Source organism: Triturus cristatus, chromosome 11 (assembly GCF_964204655.1).
Source record: "Triturus cristatus chromosome 11, aTriCri1.1, whole genome shotgun sequence".
NCBI classification, from domain to species: Eukaryota; Metazoa; Chordata; class Amphibia; order Caudata; family Salamandridae; genus Triturus; species Triturus cristatus.
In genome coordinates, this window is record NC_140594.1 from 134324486 (window position 1) to 134345337 (window position 20852).

General features: G+C 47.4%; 1 protein-coding gene across 2 annotated transcripts in view; it reads left to right on the top strand.

Annotated features, from left to right (window-relative positions):
- Positions 1-20852, top strand: part of GCN1 (GCN1 activator of EIF2AK4) — a 693936-nt gene that overhangs the window by 318475 nt on the left and 354609 nt on the right. The window contains exons 18-20 of one of the 2 annotated variants that reach the window (XM_085633485.1): positions 3496-3655; positions 4306-4495; positions 9207-9328. In XM_085633485.1, coding sequence (XP_085489611.1) covers positions 3496-3655; positions 4306-4495; positions 9207-9328 — 472 coding nt within the window. Of the gene's footprint in view, positions 1-3495; positions 3656-4305; positions 4496-9202; positions 9329-20852 lie in introns of both variants that reach the window. The other variant, XM_085633484.1, reaches the window with a different exon arrangement.

Below are 20852 nucleotides of genomic sequence, written 5' to 3' on the forward strand. Positions count from 1 at the left end.
TCACATTACACCTGTCGGGGGGAAGACTACAGCAGTTCTTTTCCACATGGAGTAATATCACATCCGACTAATGGGTGTTGGATATTATCCAGCATAGTTGTTGCCTGGAACTCACTTCCACACCTCCAAACATTCTACCTTGCAGCCAGAGACTGTCCCAAAACCATCAACAACTGCTCAAAGAGGAAGTTCAAGCTCTTCTACAAAAGGGAGCAATACAATTTGTGGCATTACACCAAGGCACAGGGGTCTATTCACCTAATTTCCTTATCTCCAAAAAGAGTGGGTGTGTCAGACCAATCATCGACCTCGGACCCCTTAACAGGTATATTCTTTCAGAGCACTTCCACATAGTCACACTTCAAGATGTAATTCCGCTACTACAGCAAGGCGACTTCATGGCTGCACTGGACCTCATGGACGCCTACTTCCACATTCCAATTCATCCAGCACATTGCAAATACCTCAAATTCTTGCTAAAGGGACATTTTCAGTTCAAAGGGCTTCCATTCGCAGTCGACACCGCCCCAGGGAGTTTACTAAGTGCTTAGCTATAGTAGCAGCTCATGCAGGTAAAACATCCATGTTTTCTCTTATCTGGATGATTGACTCATCAACAACAATACTCATCAAAACTGTTTACAACACTCTCAAACTACCATAAACGTACTCCACCAACTAGGTTTCATTATCTATTCAGTCAAATCTCGCCTGCAGCCCCTTCAGATACCTTACCTAGGAGCTATCCTCAACTCGCACATCGGAATAGCTTACCCAAATGCTGCAAATTTCAGTCCTTCAAAGCACTTATTCCACAATTTCAACCTCATTGGCAAATGAAGTGAGAACCGTCATTCACCTCCTAGGCAACATGCATAGCCATAGTACCTCATGCCAGACTCAAAATGCACCCTTTGCAAGAATATTTAGCGCATCAATGGACTGAAGTAGAAGGTCAGCTACAAGATCTAGTGTTGATCAGCCGTCAAGCTTACCACACTCTGCAGTGGTGTGTGAGAAAGTGCCATCTTTCTTGCATGGTATGCCCCCACTTTTTGCTGAATGTACTTTGGCAGGGGCCCAGGGCACACTCAGTCAATCAGGTACCCAGGGCCTATGTTCCTTCCCTAAAACTGTGCTGAAACCTAAACCCAACTGGCATCTCTGGCCACATGTCAGCCCCTGGTAAATGGTACACTAGATACCCAGGGCCTTTTGACCAGGGAAGGCCCCTAAGGGATGCAGCGCTTATTGTGCCACCCTTAGAGGCCCTGTACCCTGACACACACACACACTTGCCTTGCAGTCTGAGTATCTGGGTACAGAACAAAACAGAGTTGACATGGCACACATCCCTGTGTGCTATGCCTACAACACACACTGCCCTGGCATACATCAGCCACCCCTCTAGCTGGGTGCACTATGCCAGTGGTGTGGCTGCAGGTGCATGAGCCCTGTGCCCCTACAGCACCCAGGTCCATTCCTGGGCACTGCAAGTGCAGTGCTGCCATTAAAGAGTATATGGTGCTGGGAGATCGTCAACACAAACTCCACAGCACCATGATGGCTCCACTGAAGACTGAGAAGTTTGGTATCCAACTTCTCAGCACATTAAACCCGCACTGATGCCAGTGTGGGATTTAATGTAAAATGCACGACAGAGGGCATATAGAGATGCCCCCTGAGCATAACCTACAATCCACATCTTGTCTGAGGGGCTGCCTAGGCTGCCACACAGCAGACATGTTGCTGGACCCCTGGGTAGAGAGCCATCCGTTCTCCTAGGCCTGCAACAATGCACATCCTGGAAGAGGTGCTAGGTCTCCTCCCCCAGGATGGGCAGGGGAAGCTTCAAAGGCATGCCGCCTTTGTGAGCTTCTTCAGACTACTTGCTGTACTCAGCAACTGGCCCCTACCGGTTCTGACCCCCACTCTGGCGGGAAGACTGGCCGGAAACCCCAAGGAAGGAAAGGGGGTGTGACAGCCTCTGCCAACCCCACCCCTCAGGTGGGGGAGCCGAGGTGAAGCACATCTCCGGTCTCTCGCCATCTTGAAGATGGGAAGCCCTGCCCAATCAGGACTAGGCTACTGCCCCCCTCCCACAGGAGAGTGGCAGGAGAGGGGGTGTACCCACCCCAGGGACCCAGTGGTCCCTGCCCTTTACCTACCTGTAACGCCCCTAAATTTAGTATTTAGGGGCACCCTGAACCTTCCTTCCTCAGATCCAGATTCCGAAACAGCAAAGAAGATCAAGAAACGAGAAGACCTGCCGTGCAGCTGCTAACAAGAGGAAGACACCAACTCTTTGGCCCCGGCCCTACCAGCCTGTCGACCCTTGAACCTGTTCCTGCTAAACCCCGGCATCTCCAGTGGCCAGTAACCTCACAAAACCCGTAGGACCTGGCTACCTTATGACTCTAAGCAACTGGGACTCCCACGAGCAGTGGTACTGCTCAAAGCAAGTAACTGAACCCTGGCATCAGCCAGGTACAGCAAACCCTGCACACTCTGCACCCGCCAAGCCTGGCCTGTGCTGGAGTGGACAAAGACCACGAGGACGACCCCCTGCCGACTGTGACCCCGAATCTGGCACCCAAGGACCCACCTCGACCCTCCTGACGATGCCTGCAGCCTCAGAAGCAGGGACCCCTCCAACCGCGACCTGCAGAGGGTAAGATTTCCCGACACCAAAAGGCACCCCTGCACCCAGCGGCCTCCTGTGCCCAACTTCTGGGTGCCTACCTATCCTCCAACTACCCAACTTACCTCTCGAAGTGGTGGTCACACCTGACGAATCTTCGTCCCGAGCTTGCAGCCTTTGTTCGTTCTTGAGCTTCTCCTCTGCAATATATTGGGAGCCTGACTGCTCAAAAGCACCCTGCACCCAGCCGCCCGAGTGCCCCTGGCAGTGCAATCTCTACTCTACTCTACTTCCCCATTTGCCCTGAGCAAGTGACCAAGTGACCAGGAGCCCAGCTCCCACAGGAAAACTGCTTTACAGGCTATGCGAAGCTTGTATATCCTACAGCCACATATGCCATCAAATGGAAAATGTAACTGACCCATTGAGCATCTGTTTGTGGTTATCTACATTAAACATTATAATATTTTTGCATGGTCATCTCACTAGGATACATCATCCTTCACACTCAATCCTCACCTGTCAAGTGGTAAGCAATCTAGCAAATGGAGTCAAGTACCATGTGTATTGCAAGGAAGATGAGGAGGCACTACACCTCGTGACTCAAACATACTTCATTGACGAAAAACAACTTGCACACTGCCGAGCCCAACACTAGATGGCAGACTTATGCTAAGCATATGAATCTACAGCACTAAATGCCACAAACAGATGCATACTTGGCAAGTAACATTTTCCATACGGAACAAGGAAAACATTGCATGCAATACACTTCTGCTTATTCTGGCTGCTTGTATTTCAAGGTCACACCTCTAACATCTTGACCATTTACATTGCTCTCCTTCTGGTTGCAGGCCTTATCACCGCACGCTGCTCTCAGTGCTACTCAACCGTTCCTGGCGAGTGCGTAAGCTGGCCCAGCAAACAGTCAAGAAGCTGCTCTCTTCACTGGGTGGATTTCGGCTTGCAGATGGACTCTTGGGAGAACTTAAAACTGTTCTGAATACTCATAAGGTATGTTCTATGGAAATTACCCAGTTTAGGTGTTTATATCCCCCTCACATCTGTTTAGTCTCTTGAGCAGTCTAAATCGTCTTCCTCGGGCAGCAGCACTAAGCTGACTTCATATGTTGTTTTTGGGTCTGGCCTGATATCACAGCTGTTTGCTGATGCAATGTTGCTAATTTACTTTAAATATAGAGTGGACGTTGTCTGCCCAGTAAAGTTTTACTCTCTTACCTTATACTGTTGGCTATATGATGTATTAATCCACCTTCCAAGAAGTGCTACCCACTGAATACATGAGGTACTATTTCACATCTGGAAACTTAAATAGATCATCACAGTTTGCCAAATTGAATGGTTTATCTGCAATATGCATTCTGCACAAAAAGCAATCCTTTATGGATACCTTTTCTCCAGAATTTTCAAAGTCAGTCCGTAGGTCAGGCTTTAATGTGATAAACTGAATTGGTGCATGCAGTACATGTCAGCTACATTTGTGAATGTCTGTGATTGTATGTGTAAGCAGAACTATTGGCTTTGCCAATGCTTGTTGTTTCTTTTTGGCTTCTCCGTACCCTTCAGTTTGTTTTGCACCTTCTTCTTCCTGGTCTCTGTTTTTTTTTTAATTGAGGTCTCTCTCTGTCTTGGTTGCTCCCCAGGTGTTGCCTCCAGAGGTGTTGGTCACGGAGTCAGGGGAGCTCTCTGAATTGGGGAAAGCATATGTGCCCCCTCGTGTTCTTCAGGAAACGCTTAATGTCATTGCTAATGTGCCTGGGCTAGAGCCAGAAAGCCCAGAGGCAGAGAAACTTGCAAAGGAGCTGCTGATTTTGGCACACCACCCATCTATAGGTGAAGCACAAGTGCATTTACAGCCATATGGAAGGAGGTTTTGTGAACTGTGTGCTTGATCTCAGCAATGAGTGCATCTCAGAAGTATGGGGAAGAAGTGCCTTATCTTGTGAGGATTTGTATGCACATGAGAGGACTACAGCAGCCTTTAACTTGAGGACACTGAATCAGGCATTTGTATGAATTCCTGTAACGTGTAGGCAGCAGTGATGCTATAAAAAAATAGTATGTTATGATATTTACACGAAACATTGAAGGTTCTCCAACATCAACCTTTCCCATGGATACTTCTACCTACAGATTCCTCGCCTGTAAATAAAATCCCGCAAAGCTCTAAAGTTGCTGGTAGGGTGTGCCGGCTTCATGTCAACGGTGGAAGTAAAGTCAGATGACATAACCAAAGCCATTTAGTTCTCACCCTGGCAAAACAATGTCAGTCCCCCTTATTCAGCACTTTCAACAGGGATCCAGAGCTTGCTCTAGCCAGAGAGCTGTGAGTTTTCCTCACATAAAATTCATTTCAGTGCGGTTCAGAAGTCTGCTCCAAAGCATCCGGGCTTCAAGCTTCATAGGGACTGTGAGGGACAGATGTCTATTACTGATTCCCATTCTATCTGCCTTTGGTATTTCCGATGATGGTGATAGGGTATTGGCAAGCGTGTCATTGGCCAGTGGTTTGGACACCTCCCTGGAGATGAAGATTTAATATGTAGCAGGGCATCCTACCCCAGTAGTTATGTCATTTCACTCAGTGGTCAGAAAAGCTGCTACGGTACTAGAGCTTCAGCTTCCAACTGTGGATGGCAAGACAAATGTCCTCACTAAAGTACTCCTCAGCTGCACCCACGTCAGAACCCCTACTGCCCTTCAACGCTGCCTTGCTGGATCTGATGATTGCAGCATAAGAGAAGGCCACCTCCACAATTGTGGTCTACAGGTTGTTGGCAAAGCGCTACTGTCCCGCATCAGGGTATCCTCCCTTCCTTTCTGCAATGCTGTCTCCAGGAAGCCTCGCCATACACGCATACTGCTCCTCTGGGCAATTCTGGCACCTTCCCTTCTGTACCTACTGACAGTCAAACCGTCTGGAATGTAGGGGGAATACACTTTTGCAGTGGCCAGTCTGGTGTTCGAGTCCCTGAATGCCACCCGTCTCCTGTTGCGATTCACCCATGACTAATGGGACATGGCCCACTCTGTGGCATACATTATGGGTACCTCCGTCTCTCTGAGGTGACCCACCTAGCTTCGAACCTTCAGCTTCTTTTCAAATTTGCAGGCTAATTTAATGTATCTCCTCTTTTATGGAGCTCACATGATCAGGGATAAAGCTGACTTTGCATTGTAAATCTTCAAAGCAAGCAAGTCCACAACCTGATCCTTGGGTCTCCAACAACCTTTACCTACTAGGGACTTCCACCAGCTTAAGCATTTTCTAGTGGTCTCGAGGAAATTTTCCTTCCATAAGCACCAGTCCCAGCACTCAGACCGCGCACCCCCAAAGTTCACTGGTGATGCAGTACGGAGTCAGAACTGGGGGGCAAGGGCCAAGGATCAATCTACTACCTCCTTCTTTTCTGCTTTCTCACCACCAGGAACGCAGGTCTGGTTTACTCCTCCAAACCTAAGTAGGGCTCATCCTTTAAGCTCAACCTCACCATTGCCCCCAACATCTCCCCTGTAGCCAGACCATCTCTTTTTCCTGCAACAAGAAGTGGCAGCACTCCTCTTGACGGGAGCTCTGGATTTAGTGCCAGAGCAGGAAATTGGACAAGGATGTTACTCCCATTCCGTTGTTCCCAAAGAGGAGGATGATCTGCGTCCAATCCTAGACCTCAGGGACTTTAATTTCTTCCTCAGGAAGAAGTTCAAGATGCCGATCCTAGCTCGGGTGTTTTTGTAATCTTGTGACTGGATGGTGTCACTCGTGCTGCTGGACTTATATTTCCACGTTCATAAGAGGAATTAGTAAGGGTACCGCCACAGGCAGTGGTTGCAGCATGGGAGATATCTGTCAGTCTTCATCGTAGTCTCCCCGAGATCTACAGCGGATGTAGTTTAGAAGGGGAGCGAGTCAAACCTGCACAATGAGAAGGCCTTCAGTCCCCCTCCAAGTGTGAGCAAGGTAGTGACGGATACCTACACCCTATGGTAGTCTTGGAAATCAGAGGCGTCTGGTTTCCAGAGTAGCATATGCTTTCCATCAAACGGTTGTAACTGTTTGCAATTCGGCTGGCGCTTCAGTCCTTCCTCAACGTCATCCAAGGTCGGTTTGTGACGGACAATTTGACAGTAATGTACATGATCAAACAAGGGGGAGGTATGGTCCTTTCTCCTTTGTCTAGAGGCATTAAAGCTATGGACTTGGGCACACTACCAAGGGATCTAGTTAACAGCCAATTACCTTCTAGGGAACTGACAGCCTGAGCTGGCAATATCTTGCAGATCATGAGTTGTCTCCTGCTGGAGGTAGTCCAGGCCAGCTTCACGCAGTGGGGCGCTCCTCAAGTGGACTTGTTCACCTCCTCTGAAAATGCTCAATGCCAGCAGTTCTGTGCCTTCCAATATAGGTTGAGGTGAGTCTTGGGAAACATATTTCAGTTGAGATGAAACTTTCAAATGCAGTGCATGCCCCTACCCCTTGATTTCTTTAGTTAAGCAAGACTGGACACAAGTTATTTTAATGACTCCAAATTGGCACAGGAAGGTGTTGTGTAAAGACATTAGGCGTGTATCCCTATATCCCATGCTCAAGCTGCCATTCAGGGCAGATCTTCTTTCTGTCTGGTGGAATGGTGCATTGCCCAAATTTCCAAGGCCTTCACCTTCTTGCCTAGAGATTGAGTGGGGACATTTAAGCTCCTTTAAGCTTCGCTTGGAGGTGGTCGACATAATCCTGTCAGCTAATCGCTGCTTCACAAAAATCTGTTTATTCTGGAAGATGGGACAGCTTTCTTTCATGGTTGGCAGACAGGAGCATAGTTCCTAATCAGTGTCATTTTTCACAGATCCTAAAGTTCACTCTCTTCCTAGCCCAGAGGCGGTCTGCTGTTGCCTCAGTTAAAGCATTTTTGCCGTTCCTCTGTTTCCCAGATCTACCTTTCATGTTCAGATTTCCTACTGTGATACGTTTTCTGAAGGGGTTAACTAATTTTTACCTGCCAATCCCCTTTTTGTGTCCCATTGCAACTTTGATCTTATAGTCAAGTTTTTGGTGGGGTCTCCGTTTAACCACCTTCACAGTTGCCAGTCGCAGATGTAAACCTTAAAAAAAAAAATAAAAAAAAAAAAAAAAATAATAATTTTTGTTAGCAATTTCCTTGGTGAGATGGGTCAGTAAATTACAGTCCTTGAGTTCTGTCCAGAGCTGCTTTTCTTCCCAAAGTACGGACTCCTTTTACATAGGTCAGTCCATCACCCTACTGATATTTTATCCCCTACACCACCACACAAATTAGAAGGAGCAGCTTCATAGGTTGGATCCTTGGTGGGTGGTCAGTTTCTTACTTGCCATGTGAGGATATGCGACTGGATGACTAGCTCTCCGTCGGGTACTGCGAGGCTATCCAGATGGATCATCCTTTGCATCAAGACCTGCTATGCCTTGGCCGATAAAGAACACTCAGAAGGGTTCAGCACTCATTCCACAAGGGCAAAATCTTCAGCCTCATATTGCAGAGATCTGCAAGGTACCTACATGGGCATCCCTAGACACTTTTGCTGAGTATTGCAGCCTAAATTTAGAAATGCATAAGGACAGCCACTTCGTCACAGCAGTTCTGCAGGACTTCCTTATCTAACTATCCTCTATTCTTCCCCAGGGAAGACTTCTGCTTTGGAATATATTCTACAGGTGGAGAATTTGCCGGTGGAAGAATCCATCAGAAGAACATATTACTTACCTGTAGTAACAATCTTTCTGTGGATATTCTATATACCTGTAGATTGCTCGCTGTTACTGCCTGCCTCCGTGTTCTATGGAAGTGTTTTAGGGAAAGTAAATAGGGCCCCAATTCAAGTTTGGACCTTAACTACTTAATGTCTGTCCATCCACTCAAATGGAAGGCTTGGAAAATATAGGTTCCGTGTCAGGAAAGGTGCAGTATGGCCTTGGTGACTACATCCGACATCACTTCCAGGTATTGGAATGAAGCCAGCACCCCCTACTGGCGACTTGAGAACTTTGGGGTTTCCAAACCCAGTCTGACTCCTAGGATTATTCTACAGGCGAGGAATCTGCATTTAGCTAAACATATTCACCAGAAAGATCATTGCAGCAGGTAAGCAATGTTTTGCTGTGTATGCAAACTTTTCTAATGGTGTTTTTTGCTACATGAGTAAATTATGTCCCCTTTGAAGTTGTGTGTGGGTGTTACTTTTTCTTTTCTTGGTGGGGCATGTGTATGTGGAGTTTGTTCATGGTTATGGGCTTTAGGCTTATAGGTGATTGTCCATCTGTACGGGTCGGAAGACGCGATCATAGCAAGAAGGTGGATGTGTGGGTCTGGCTGCAGTGTCTGCGTGGGGGCGTTGTCTCACCCACTGTTCAAGGAAGGTGCATGGGGGTTGTGCCAAGGGCAATTTTAGCTGGTGTGTATAAATGTGTGATTCTTTAGAATGTATCCATGGTTTTGTATTTCGCATAACTATTGATTTGTTTCCCAGTTTTTGTAGTTAGATCATTCTTTCCTCTTCTTTTACCTTCCTGTAGGCGCCCAATCTGGCCTCTGGCCAGCTTTGCTTCTCAAGATGAAATTGGACCCAGTGGAGTTTGCACATAAGCACCTTGATGAAATTCTTCCCATAATCACTACTGGAAAAATCATAGACCAGGTATCGGCCTAAAGTTGTGAAATGCTTCCTTGAAGCTACACTTTTGATTCAAGTCTTCTATGCCAGATTTGAGGTTGCTTTGATAATTTCTAGCATCATTCTCCTTAAGTGTCAGTGGTTGCTGTGCTGGCACACCTCTCTTTTGGTACAGGCCTTTGAAGCATAGATGATGTCCTGCTGATTGCATGCATAAACAGCAACATCCTATTTGGAAACTGTGTTTTCATGTTTTTCTGCAAAATGGACATTGAGTGCATATGAAATACTTTTTTAATGGAATTGGGGGTATCATGAATCATTTGGTGCAAGTCTTAAATCCAGTGTGGCTATTGTCTGGCTGAATGAATTGCTGCCTCAGCAGTCTTAGTTCAGGTTCATGACTGGAGAAATATCCCTTTTGTCATGTTTGTGTTACTGACTTAGTTTTAAAGTTTTATGTACCTGACTTGAAATGGTGAAGAGATCTGGTTTGGACATTATTCAGTAACAGCTCAGAGATCGACTCATTCCCTGTACCTTTCTGGGGTCTACCAGTTCGGTAACTTTGACTCAGGCAATAACAGAGCAATCTTTGCGATTCTCTGAATGTTTGTAAATGATCGAATCAAGATCGAGGAAGACCTCTCAATTTCACAATCCTTGGTCGATTCCTTCTTAATCTTCAGCAGAACAACTCGTAGAATGCAGGCAGCTACAGAATGATAGAACAAACACCATTCCAATTTTGCCCATAGTGCAACTCCAAGTACTCTTTGGCCGATCAGCACAGTCTATACAACCTCTGCCTCTCCCTCGAGCACAAAAAGGCCTCTTGGGAGTCCTGTATCACCTTTTATTTCAAGGAGACACTAAGGTACTGACGGAAAAGACATCGGGTGCACCTAAAGATGTAACAGTCATCCGCTGAGACGCCAGATGTTTTTGGAGAACAAGATCCCCTCAATGTGGAGGAGTCCAGACCCTTTGGAGTGCTGGCTCATCAGCCAACATCCAGCCCACAGACCATGTCTTCAAGTGCCTCTTAGGGGCAGGAACTTGAAGAAACACCTTCTGTATTGACACCTTGTAGGAAAATTACCCTTTTTGTCATTGTCACGCGCACGTTTTTCCACTGGTAGTGATGTTTTTCGACCGATGTGCACTGGATTCTTGCTAATCAGGTGCCAGTTCTCTTTCCCTTAAACAAAGTGAAAAAGGCTAATTGGCACCCCTAAAGTGCCTATTAAGTGGTGTCCTGGATACTTATGGTGTGGGGACCAAAGAATGTCCTTCCGGGCAGCAGCATGTATTGTGCCACCCTAAGGGACACACCATACAAATTGCATGCTGGCTGCCATTGCAGACTGTATGTGGTTGTTCAAACCATGAGTGAAAACACGACATGGCACACTCACTGTGTGCCATTCCCAAGTCACTGCATGGAATATGTAAGTCACCCCTACATCAGGCCTTGTAATCCTAAGGCGGGGTGCATTATATTACATGTGAGGGCCTATCTGCATGAGCAGATGTGTCCCTAAGCTGTCTGGCTCAATTACTAGAGGATACATGAGAACAGGGAAGTCATCTTAAATATATGTCCTGGGCACTGGTCATTAAGAGTTCCCCAGCTACATGGTGGCTTTACTGAAACCTATGTTGTCTGGTATCAAACACCTTGTCTTAATACATCTGTACTGTGGCCAGTGCAAGATCTATTATAACATGCACCCTGAGGGCACCTTGGGGGTACCCGCTGAAAAACCAACTACTGTCTAGTATGCTGGCTGACTGCTCTCGCCCAGCCTGCTGCCACAGACCTGTTTCTCATCTCCTGCAGGTGAGATCCCACGCCTTCTGACGCCAGAAACAATGCCCGCTCCACAGGAAAGTGTTCACACCTCCTCCAGCAGGATGGCTAGCAATTTAGCATGTCAGGGCCAGGGGTTTCAAAGCCCCTTCCGCCTTTGATATATGACCCTGGCTTCCCCCAGACCTGGGAGATGGTACTCCCTGCCATGTGGCCCTTTTCGCACCAGTACAGGCAGGAAATTAGCTATGTAAGTGTTGCACCGTCAAGCTAGTCACACCCCTAAGGTGGGTTGCCTGATGTTCTCAACGAAAGGAGGATTCCACCATCTTGTTTTTGGTGAAATTAGGAACTCTGAGACATGGTTCTGCCCACTTCCGACAGCAAGTGGTCATATAGGGGGTGTAGTGACTCCAAGAGTAAGTAGCTTGTTGGCTTCTACCTTTGACTCCCCATAACACCCCTAAATTTAGTGTTTAGGTGGCCCCCCTCACACCAGGAACGCAGATTCACCTGACCCAAGAAGACGACAGGAAAAGAAGAGCCGAAGAATGCAAGAACTGAAGTCTAGCTGTGGACTTGGCACCAAACGCTGCCTGCCTGCTTCTGTCTCGAACATTGCAAAGACCTAACTCATCCGTCAGCTGTCCATCCCCCACAAGCCTCAGAAGACTGCAGCACTTCGCCAACCTCTCAGCATCTCCCTTGAGTGGAGGAGCCCCTTCCATGCAGGCACCCACTGCAACGTCCGGTTCACTGACCTGCTGACCACCAGAGTCCACCAAAGCAGCAGCTGCCCAGGAGAAGGTATTGCTCCAGGAGGTCTGATCCAACTCCCCACCAGTTACCAAGGCTTGTTCTGTGTTCAGCCGGGACACCAACACTACCAAGACCGACCTACCGATGAGGGACGTCCACATCACCGAGGCCAGCACCGAAAGTGGCACTGTTGTCCTGTTTTGTCTGCATCTTTAGGCCAACACCTAAAGTGAGAGTCTCCAACGCAAGCGACCAGTTGGACAAAACACCTCTGCAGCTGAGCCCCACAGCCCGAGTCCAAACCTACTGATGGTGCACCCTTGCCTCAGAGTCCCTCAAGAACCAAACACCCCTTTGTGTTACGACGGACATATCCCTAAGTTCCCACTTGCTGCATTTTTCTGCTTACAGGTTTCTCCATAGATTTCAGCGGTAACGTTGGAGGCTACCCTTGCGACCAGCACCTCTGCAGCCAGACATTCCAGGACAAGTTACCCAAAACTGCTGGTAGTTTTAACGACCTTGGCCCCTACTTACCTTAAGTCCTGAAGAACAGTCTTGTAAGTGGTTTGCAAGTGACCCTATGCAGTGTATGTTTCTCCCATAGTATAACATTGCCACATTTGAGGCTCATGGCTCAAATCTGACAGCTGTATTTAAGTGGTTGAAAATCGCTAACTCGAACAGTACTTACATAAACTCGTAGATCTTGGTATCTAAATAATTATAGAAATGTCGATTTTAGGTCTTGCCTACGCAGCGCGCATGCGCTGCCTAGGAGGACCTTTAGCCGTCGTTCAGCTCTTTTTGGAAGCACACACTCGTGCTTGTGGCGGCATCCACCTTGCGGGAGCGAGCAGGGGGCACTACACAAGCATGAGTGCAGTGCTTCCAAAAAGAGCAGACTGCGCGTGCACTCACACACCACTCCCGGTCTCACTTCTCCCTCCCATTGTCATTTGACTCTTCCTTTCTCTCCGCCCCTTTCCCTCCACCACCCCTTTCCCTCCACCACCCCTTTCCCTCCACCACCCCTTTCCCTCCACCACCCCTTTCCCTCCACCACCCCTTTCCCTCCACCACCCCTTTCCCTCCACCACCCCTTTGGTAACCCCACCCCAACTACTTAATTCCATTGACAAACAGCTCTCAAATTTCCCTGGCCCATTTGTGAGCAGCACAGCAAGGCTGGTTTTTGATTTGCATTTTTTTTTAATGTATAGGGCCGCGCGCGAATACGACTCGGAGGTATTGGAGCGCTTTACACGAGCATCAGTTGCATGACACAAATTCACATTTTTTTTTTATAGGCACGGAGAGATTAAATGATGTGCCCAGAATCTTCGAACATGGTTCCACAGATCAAAAGTAGGCAGCTCTGGTCCTAACGCCACATCCTCTCCTGAGAGATCTGCATTCTGGGGCGGGTAGTGCTGTTATTCCATTGTAAAAACAGGACAACTCCCAGAATACAAAGTAACACACCAGACTTGCGTGGGGTACCCACGCATTGACATGGGAAATGTGACAGCTCCGAGAGTTCTCTTTAAACACGGCAATCAATTTTGCATTGTGCGCCACTTTGAAAAAAGTGTTTTTGATCAAATGCTCAGCTGTTTATTAAACACTCATCCTCCTCTCGAACACTAAGCATTCTAAATTTTAGAAAGACATGAGAAATGAGGAACAATCTCGAGACATTTGCTCAGGATCACACCACTTGACAGGATTCGCCAAATCCCCTTGCTACTTGTAATGCTTATCCTAAAGCCAGCATTTTCTTTTGGCAACTGCCTTTTCTGAATATCTGGCTTGTTTTCTGTCTTGCTTCCTTCGGCACGCAGAGCTTTGTGCACGGATGAAAAATACTTTAAAGACCTAAACAAACACATCCTGCCCCAACTGCTGAACTAGAGGCCCAGTGGGGAAAAGCCACTTTGGGAACAGTCCATAATACTCTATAAATGGACTTCTGTTGAACTCATTTCCCTTTACCTTACAAGAGAAAGGAGAAGCCCACCATGGCAGACCGCCGATAAGTAGAAAATAGATCTCAGGAACAGACAAAGGCTATGCTTGACACCCTAAGAGAGTCCAAGCTTCTTAACCAACTGTTGCATTCTGGTACTTGTAGTTTCAATGTTAACATGGGCTCAAAATTCTCACCTTGCAAAGTCGCCTAAAGAAGCCGTTGCCAGAGACAAGCCTGCACCGAAGCCTGTTGTGTGGCTTGAGTCTTGGCTTGTCCACTTTCTCTTTTTAGACTACAACTCCCAGAGTGCATTTGCCCAGGACTGGAACTACTGTCCATCCAGGCTCTCGTGTCGTGAGGTGGCCACGAAGGCTCAGGTAGACCTTCTCCTGACAGCTTTTCGTGCCAAGGAGACCAGCCAGGCAATTCTGGACAGGGAATCACCCCTGGCACCGGATTCTACACTAACCTGCTTTCAGCAAATTTAACTCCTGTGCCTGAGCGCAGAGGAAGGCAAGATATAGCGGCTCCTTATCAGAAAGCCATTTAGTTAAACAGATTATGCCGTGTTTTGTGCTCCTAGGTAGATGAAAACATTAGTCCTACTTCTCTGTTTGTGGTAAATCCCTGTTTTTGTATTCAAGCTCTGGTCAGCTAGTCTTGTGTCTCCAGAGAATACACCTTCACATACAGTGTAATGGAGCTTCACCTGTGGCTGATCTCCTTCAGGTTCATGAGGAACAACCTTTGGTTCAACATCAGCTCAGGGAATAATCTTCTTACGGAGAGTCCGGGCACGTGGCTGTAATAAGAGCTACTTATGTTCAAATAAATCATCCCGAGCTACTAATATTAATAGAGTTATAGTAGTAACAACATTAGACAGGATTATGTTAGTGCCCCCCTATGCAAGAATACAAGCAGCAGACACCTCAGTGAATCAGGCAGGGTTGCCAGAAGAAATATAAATAAGCATTGGCATAGCCAGTAGATCTCGCCTTTGGGACCTTATAAGTGTTTAGTTATCCAGCACAATATCTTTGGTGCAACAACAAGTGTTAAATGGCTAAACATGAGACCCAAAGGCGAGACCTATTGGCTTTGCCAATGCTTGTTCTAAATTGGTGTCAGATTTTCTTATTGAGTGTGTGTCTCTGTATGTGCAACTGATGCCTAACACTCCCCTCTGATAAGCCTAAGGCTGCCCAACCACACTATCACACATAGAGCACCTAGTGTAGGAAAGTAGGTTTCTGTTGCAGTAACCTCCCCACTTTTTGCCAGATTTCTGATGCACTTTGATTGAATGTGCCCTGGGTTCCTGCTAATCAGGTTCCCAGTGCCTGTGTTCTTTCCCAAAACTGTACCTTTGTTTTCACAATTGGCACACCTCTGGTCCACATGTAAGTTCCTTGAAGAAGGTACCAAGGGCCTGTGACCAGAGAGGGTCTCTAAGGGCTTCAGCATGTATCGTGCCACTCTCAGAGAGCCCTCCCCTAACACATATACACTGCCATTGAAGACTGTGTTGTGGTGCAGACAAAACCTAAGAGTCGACATGGCACACATCCCTGTGTGCAATGCCCACAAACACCGCCTGTGCCATAGGTAAGTCACCCCTCACAGCCCTAAGGCAGGATGCATTATACCACAGGTGAGGGAATAGCTGCATGAACAATATGTCCCTACAGTGTCTAAGTCCATTCTTGCACATTGTAAGTGCAGTGAAGCCATATTGAGTACACGGGCTGGCTGTTTGTCATTACGAACCCCACTGCACTGCTCATTGATGGCTTTACTGAATGCGAAGACGTTTGGTATCAAACTTCTCAGCATAATAAATCTGCACTGATGCCAGTGTTGGATCTTTTGCACAATGCACTCAGAGGACAAGTTAGTGATGCCCCCTGAAAAACCACCAACTCGCTTGTATCCAGCTGACTGGTCTGCACCAGCGTGCCACACACAGACATGTTTCTGACCCCCTGAGGTGGGAACCTTTGTGCTCTCGTGGGTCAGGGACAAAGGCTGATTGGGTTGGAGGTGCTTCACACCTACCCCCAAGCAGGAACAGCATTCAGAGCGATGAGCCTCAAAGGCTTCCTGTTCTTTGATATGCTAGCCAGGGCCTCTCCAGCTGGTGGAGATGCCCACCCCCTGACCCAGCACCACTTTTGGCAGCACGGTCGGTGGAAAAATTAGAATTCAGGAGAGGTGTGTCCACTCTCTGCCAGGACCACCCCAAAGGTGCCCTGGACCGAGGTGACCCCCCTCCTTAGAAAATCCACCATCTTGAATGGAAGGATTTTAGCCAATCAGGTTAGGGGATGCCTCCTCCCCAAAGGGAGGGGACATACTAAGGGTGTAGTCACCCTAAAAGCCAAGTAGCCCATCTGCTACCATCTGCCAGTACCTGTAACGCCCATAAATTTAGTATTTTGGGGCACCCCTGAACCTTGAACCTCAGATTCCTCCAACCTACAAAGAAGGTGGCGTTCAGCAAAGACTGAAGACGACGACTGACGTGGTCCCAGCCCTACCAGCCTGTCTCCAGCTATAAGAACTTGCGAAGAAGACTACACATGTCCCGTGGACAGTGACTTCCAGAAACCCCAGGAAGACTGCCCACTCTTCAACAAAGACCAGCGGCCCTGTCCAGAGTAATCCAACTACAAGGACTCCAGATCCAGCTGGAACAGCGATTCCTGCTCACTAAGCACCTGATCCCTAACGGCCTGAGTCTGAGTGGCTCACCTGATCAGTGAAGTCTCCCCAGCGATACTGACCTAGTCTCCACTTGTTGCTGACCTCTCCTGGATACCACGAAGACGCCTGCAGCCTCTTCGCAAAGGGTTCCCCGGACTGCGACCGGCTCCGGTAAAGAAAATCCGACACCTAAAGGCTCCCCTGTATCCTCAGCTCCTGACTTTAGGGAGGCGAACCAACGGTGCCCAGGCCTTCTCTGACATCTCCGCTTACCTGCCCAGCTGGTGGTCACCTTCGTCCAGCCTCCTGGTCCAAGCCTGCAGCCTCTCTGTGCGACTGAGATCCCCCTTTACTTGCATTGGGCGACCGATAACGATTTGCACCCTGCACCTGGCCGTCCCTGTGCCGCTGGTGGTGTATGACTGGTGTTGCTTTGTGGCCTCCCCACAAGGTGGATTGTTAAATGCATGTAAGCTTATTATGCAAAGGCTAAACATGTACACCCCATATCTCCATGGGCGCACTCTACATGTAACAGGCATTGGCAAAGTCAATTGGTCTTGCCTGTGGGTGGACTATTGGCTTTGGCAATCGTGTTGGGGTGGATAGCAGGACTGGTAAAAAGCATTATGAAGTGGCAGCGCTGGCACCTTTATAGTGCTTTTTTCCATTTCTCTGTTTGGGGGGGGGGGGGGGGAGGGGGAGGATAGAAGAAACGGGGATGGGAGGGGTAGAAGAAACCGGGATTGGAGGGGGGAGAAGAAACATGGACAGGGGTAGATGGGGAGAGAAGACACGGGGACAAGGGTGGGAGAGGAGAGAAGAAACCGGGTGGGAGGGAGAATAAAAATGGGGGCTGTGTCCTGGTGTGGAGAAGAAGAAAGAGGGACGTGGCAGGAGGGGATGGATTCAAATGCAAGCTTTCTAGCGCAAAAATAAATAACGTTAGCAATGTAAACATGCTAATCTGCCATGTGATATCTGCAAGCTGTGCTAAGTGTTGTGGTAAACTTCCAACACACAGATTAGGTAGAAGATAAACTAGAAACAACGTTCCGTGCAACACGTGGAAGCATCCATTGTTGCAAATTATGTTTGTTTAATCATCGCTATCATTCTCAGGTGCATTCCCAAATTAAATATAAGTTCAAAGTGATTTTAAGAATAAGAGAGTATTTCCATTTGTGGCCTAAACGATAAGGAAAGTTAGATGTTTAGTTCCAAAAGAGACTGACTACTCCTAGAAACCATGAATGGGGCTCAGAAAATTTCAGGCTACAAGGGAGTTAAAATGTTTCATTAAGTCAGATGAACGTAGTGAAAAGTTATGATGGTACTACACCTCCTTTTGACAATGTCTGCACAGAACAGATAAATATCCAAAACACTTCGGTAAGTGTGTTGTAAAGCCTAATAACTGTCACTGGCTGAAGTACCTTTGTAGGTGAAGTGGCAAAAATTAAAAAACATGGTTTTGTTACTGCAAGAGCCCTGCAGAAAACTCAAATACACAGAGGGGCTGGGCAGAATGTATGATCTGAAATAATTCTATTCCCCAGAGTAATGGTCGTCGCTCCAATTCACCTGGGTCTACAAGCTCACAGAGCTGGCCAGTCATCGTATCGCTAGTGCAAGGCATGGACTTATCCTTTCAACAGCAAGATGCTCGTGTTGCAGACTGGCATTCTTTGAGACACAGTAACACAGGATGCTTGACTGCTGCGGGTGCTTAGCTTTCCTAATAGGAGCTCAAAGTACAGCGCTGGCAGAACTCCTGCTCTTGTGCAACATCCCTTGCTCGAGCCTCACCTGTAGCTGGCCAGCAGGCTCTTGTTAACCACAACAATCAGGAAAGAGCTAATGTCATAGAACGTTGGTGCAAAGAGCTTCAGGAATATAGTGACCATTTCGTCCGCCATTCCCAAACCCTCTTCCGTGTATGCTGAGGATTCGGTGGTGCCATTGCCTTTAACCAGCTCATGCTGACTTCTGCAAATTTCCTCCATGGCCTCAGTCGGGCACGCAGCATGATTGCTCTGAGAGGAGGCAGGGGGTGCCTGTAGGAGAGTAGGATCTGCTTCTTATAGTTAACCCCACTTTTTGCTGATGTTTCACTGTTTTTTGACTTTAGTCTGGCTGGGATCCTGCTATCCAGGACCCCAGCCTAGCTGCCTTCTCTCTAAATTGAGTTGCATGTACCTTAGGTACACCACAGATTGGATTCTGGGGTACCCTTATAAGCCCCTAGTATATGGTATCCTATATACCCAGGGCATAGGTACCCCAGAGGCCTCTCAGGGGCTGCAGCATGTATTATGCCACCCCTGGGAGACCATTCAAAATGACTCCACAGGTCTGCTACTGCAACCTGTGTAAGGTGGTGCATGCACCCCTTACTTAGATATAGGTTCATCTATATATCCATATCACTGCACAAATATTCCTATCAGTCACCCCTATGGCAGGCCTTATCAATCCTGAAGGCAGGGTGCTGGGTTTCATGTGAGAGGGTTCCCATGCATGAGCAGAGCCCCTCTGCAGCCTTCGGAACCTCTATTCCGGGGTTGTTTGTGATGCAGCCTGACCATATACTCTTAAGTGCATTATGTCCTCGCGGTAAATGCTAACTTTGGAATGGCTGCACGGAAACATGTCGTGTTTGGTGTCAAACACCTTGGAATCATACCTCCACACCAGTGACTTGTGTGGAAGGTATGATTCCACCCTAGTAGAGGGAGAAATATGACCGCACCGGTACACCAGGTACCAGCTTTGCAAGCCCTGGCATCACAAAATGGATGCTGCCAGCCACAGACCCGAGTCTGCCCTCCTGCTGCTGGCTGAAACTCCGGCAGGGGATGGCTGGACAATAGGTTTCCTGTCACAGGGAGGTGTGACCACCTCCCAGTCAGGCTTTAGTGTATTGGAGCTGGGTGGGTGTGTGAGAAAGTGCCATCTTTCTTGCATGGTATGCCCCCACTTTTTGCTGAATTGCTGAATGTACTTTGACTGAGTGTACCCTGGACTCCTGCCAATCAGGTGCCCAGGGCCTATGTTCCTTCCCTAGAAACACAAAACCCAAATTGGCAAACCCTGGCCACATGTCAGCCCCTGGTAAATGGTACCCTAGATACCCAGGGCCTTGTGACCAGGGAAGGCCTCTAAGGGCTGCAGCACTTATTGTGCGACCCTTAGAGGCCCTTTACCCTAACACACACACACTGCCCTTGCAGGCTGGGTGTCTGGGTGCAAGACAAAACAAAGAGTCGACATGGCACACATCCCTGTGTGCCATGCTCATCACCTACACTGCCATGGCATACATCAGCCACCCCTCTAGCTGGGTGCTGTGAGAAAGTGGCTCTGTATATACTGTTCCTTAATAGGTACAGGGTGTACAGAGTCCACAGTCCCCCAGGGTTTGACAGAGGTTAAAGTTAGATGTAACCTTGCTCTCTAAAGTGGTAGCTTGGTCGAGCAGTAAGGCAGTATCAGAGGACAGTGTAAAGCATTTGTTGTACACACTCAGTCAGCAAATGATTTCACACACTCAATAACTGAACTCTAGGCCAATGGTTTATATATAAAAAAAATATATGCTTGTTTTATTTTAGAACCAACACTTGGATTTAAAATATACTTTCTCAACAGGAGATGTTTCATATAAATACTTTTGCAATATGCAATAAACTTTAGTAAACAGTTACAAGTGGTTGCAGTAGGCAACTCTAATTTTTAAACACTACAATACATTGAGCTCAATGGTAAATTCAAGTTATTTGCAACAGATTACTTTTTAGATTACTTTTGGAATTCCAGGACTGGATCCTAGATTCAGTCCTGGGTCAGTTCTCAGAATCAAGTGATGAAAGTCGACTTAAGTACTGTAATGATTTTTAACTAATATTTAGCTATTTTAAAAGTTGACACTTCGAAAAAATTTCACAGAAAAACAGTCAATGGTTTCCTATGGAAGAAAATTGGGCTAAGAGTAAGTACAGTTGTAAGTATTTTTCAGAGTCAGTGCTGGGCACCAAGATCCAGCACTGGGAACTCACCTAAGAACAGGTGAGTAAATTCGTTTTTGTCACTCGGCTGATTTTTGGTGAATATTTGAAGATTTGAAAAGTCCACACTTAGAAGAAATTTCAGGAAAAAGCCAGTCAATGTTACCCTATGAGGAAAATAGAGTTTGCGGTTTAAGGGTAAGTACTCGACTGGCAGAGTTGAGGTTCTGGGCACAGACTCAGGGGTCTCCCAGGGTCAGGTAGGTACAGTTGGTTCACCCTCAGCGGCTC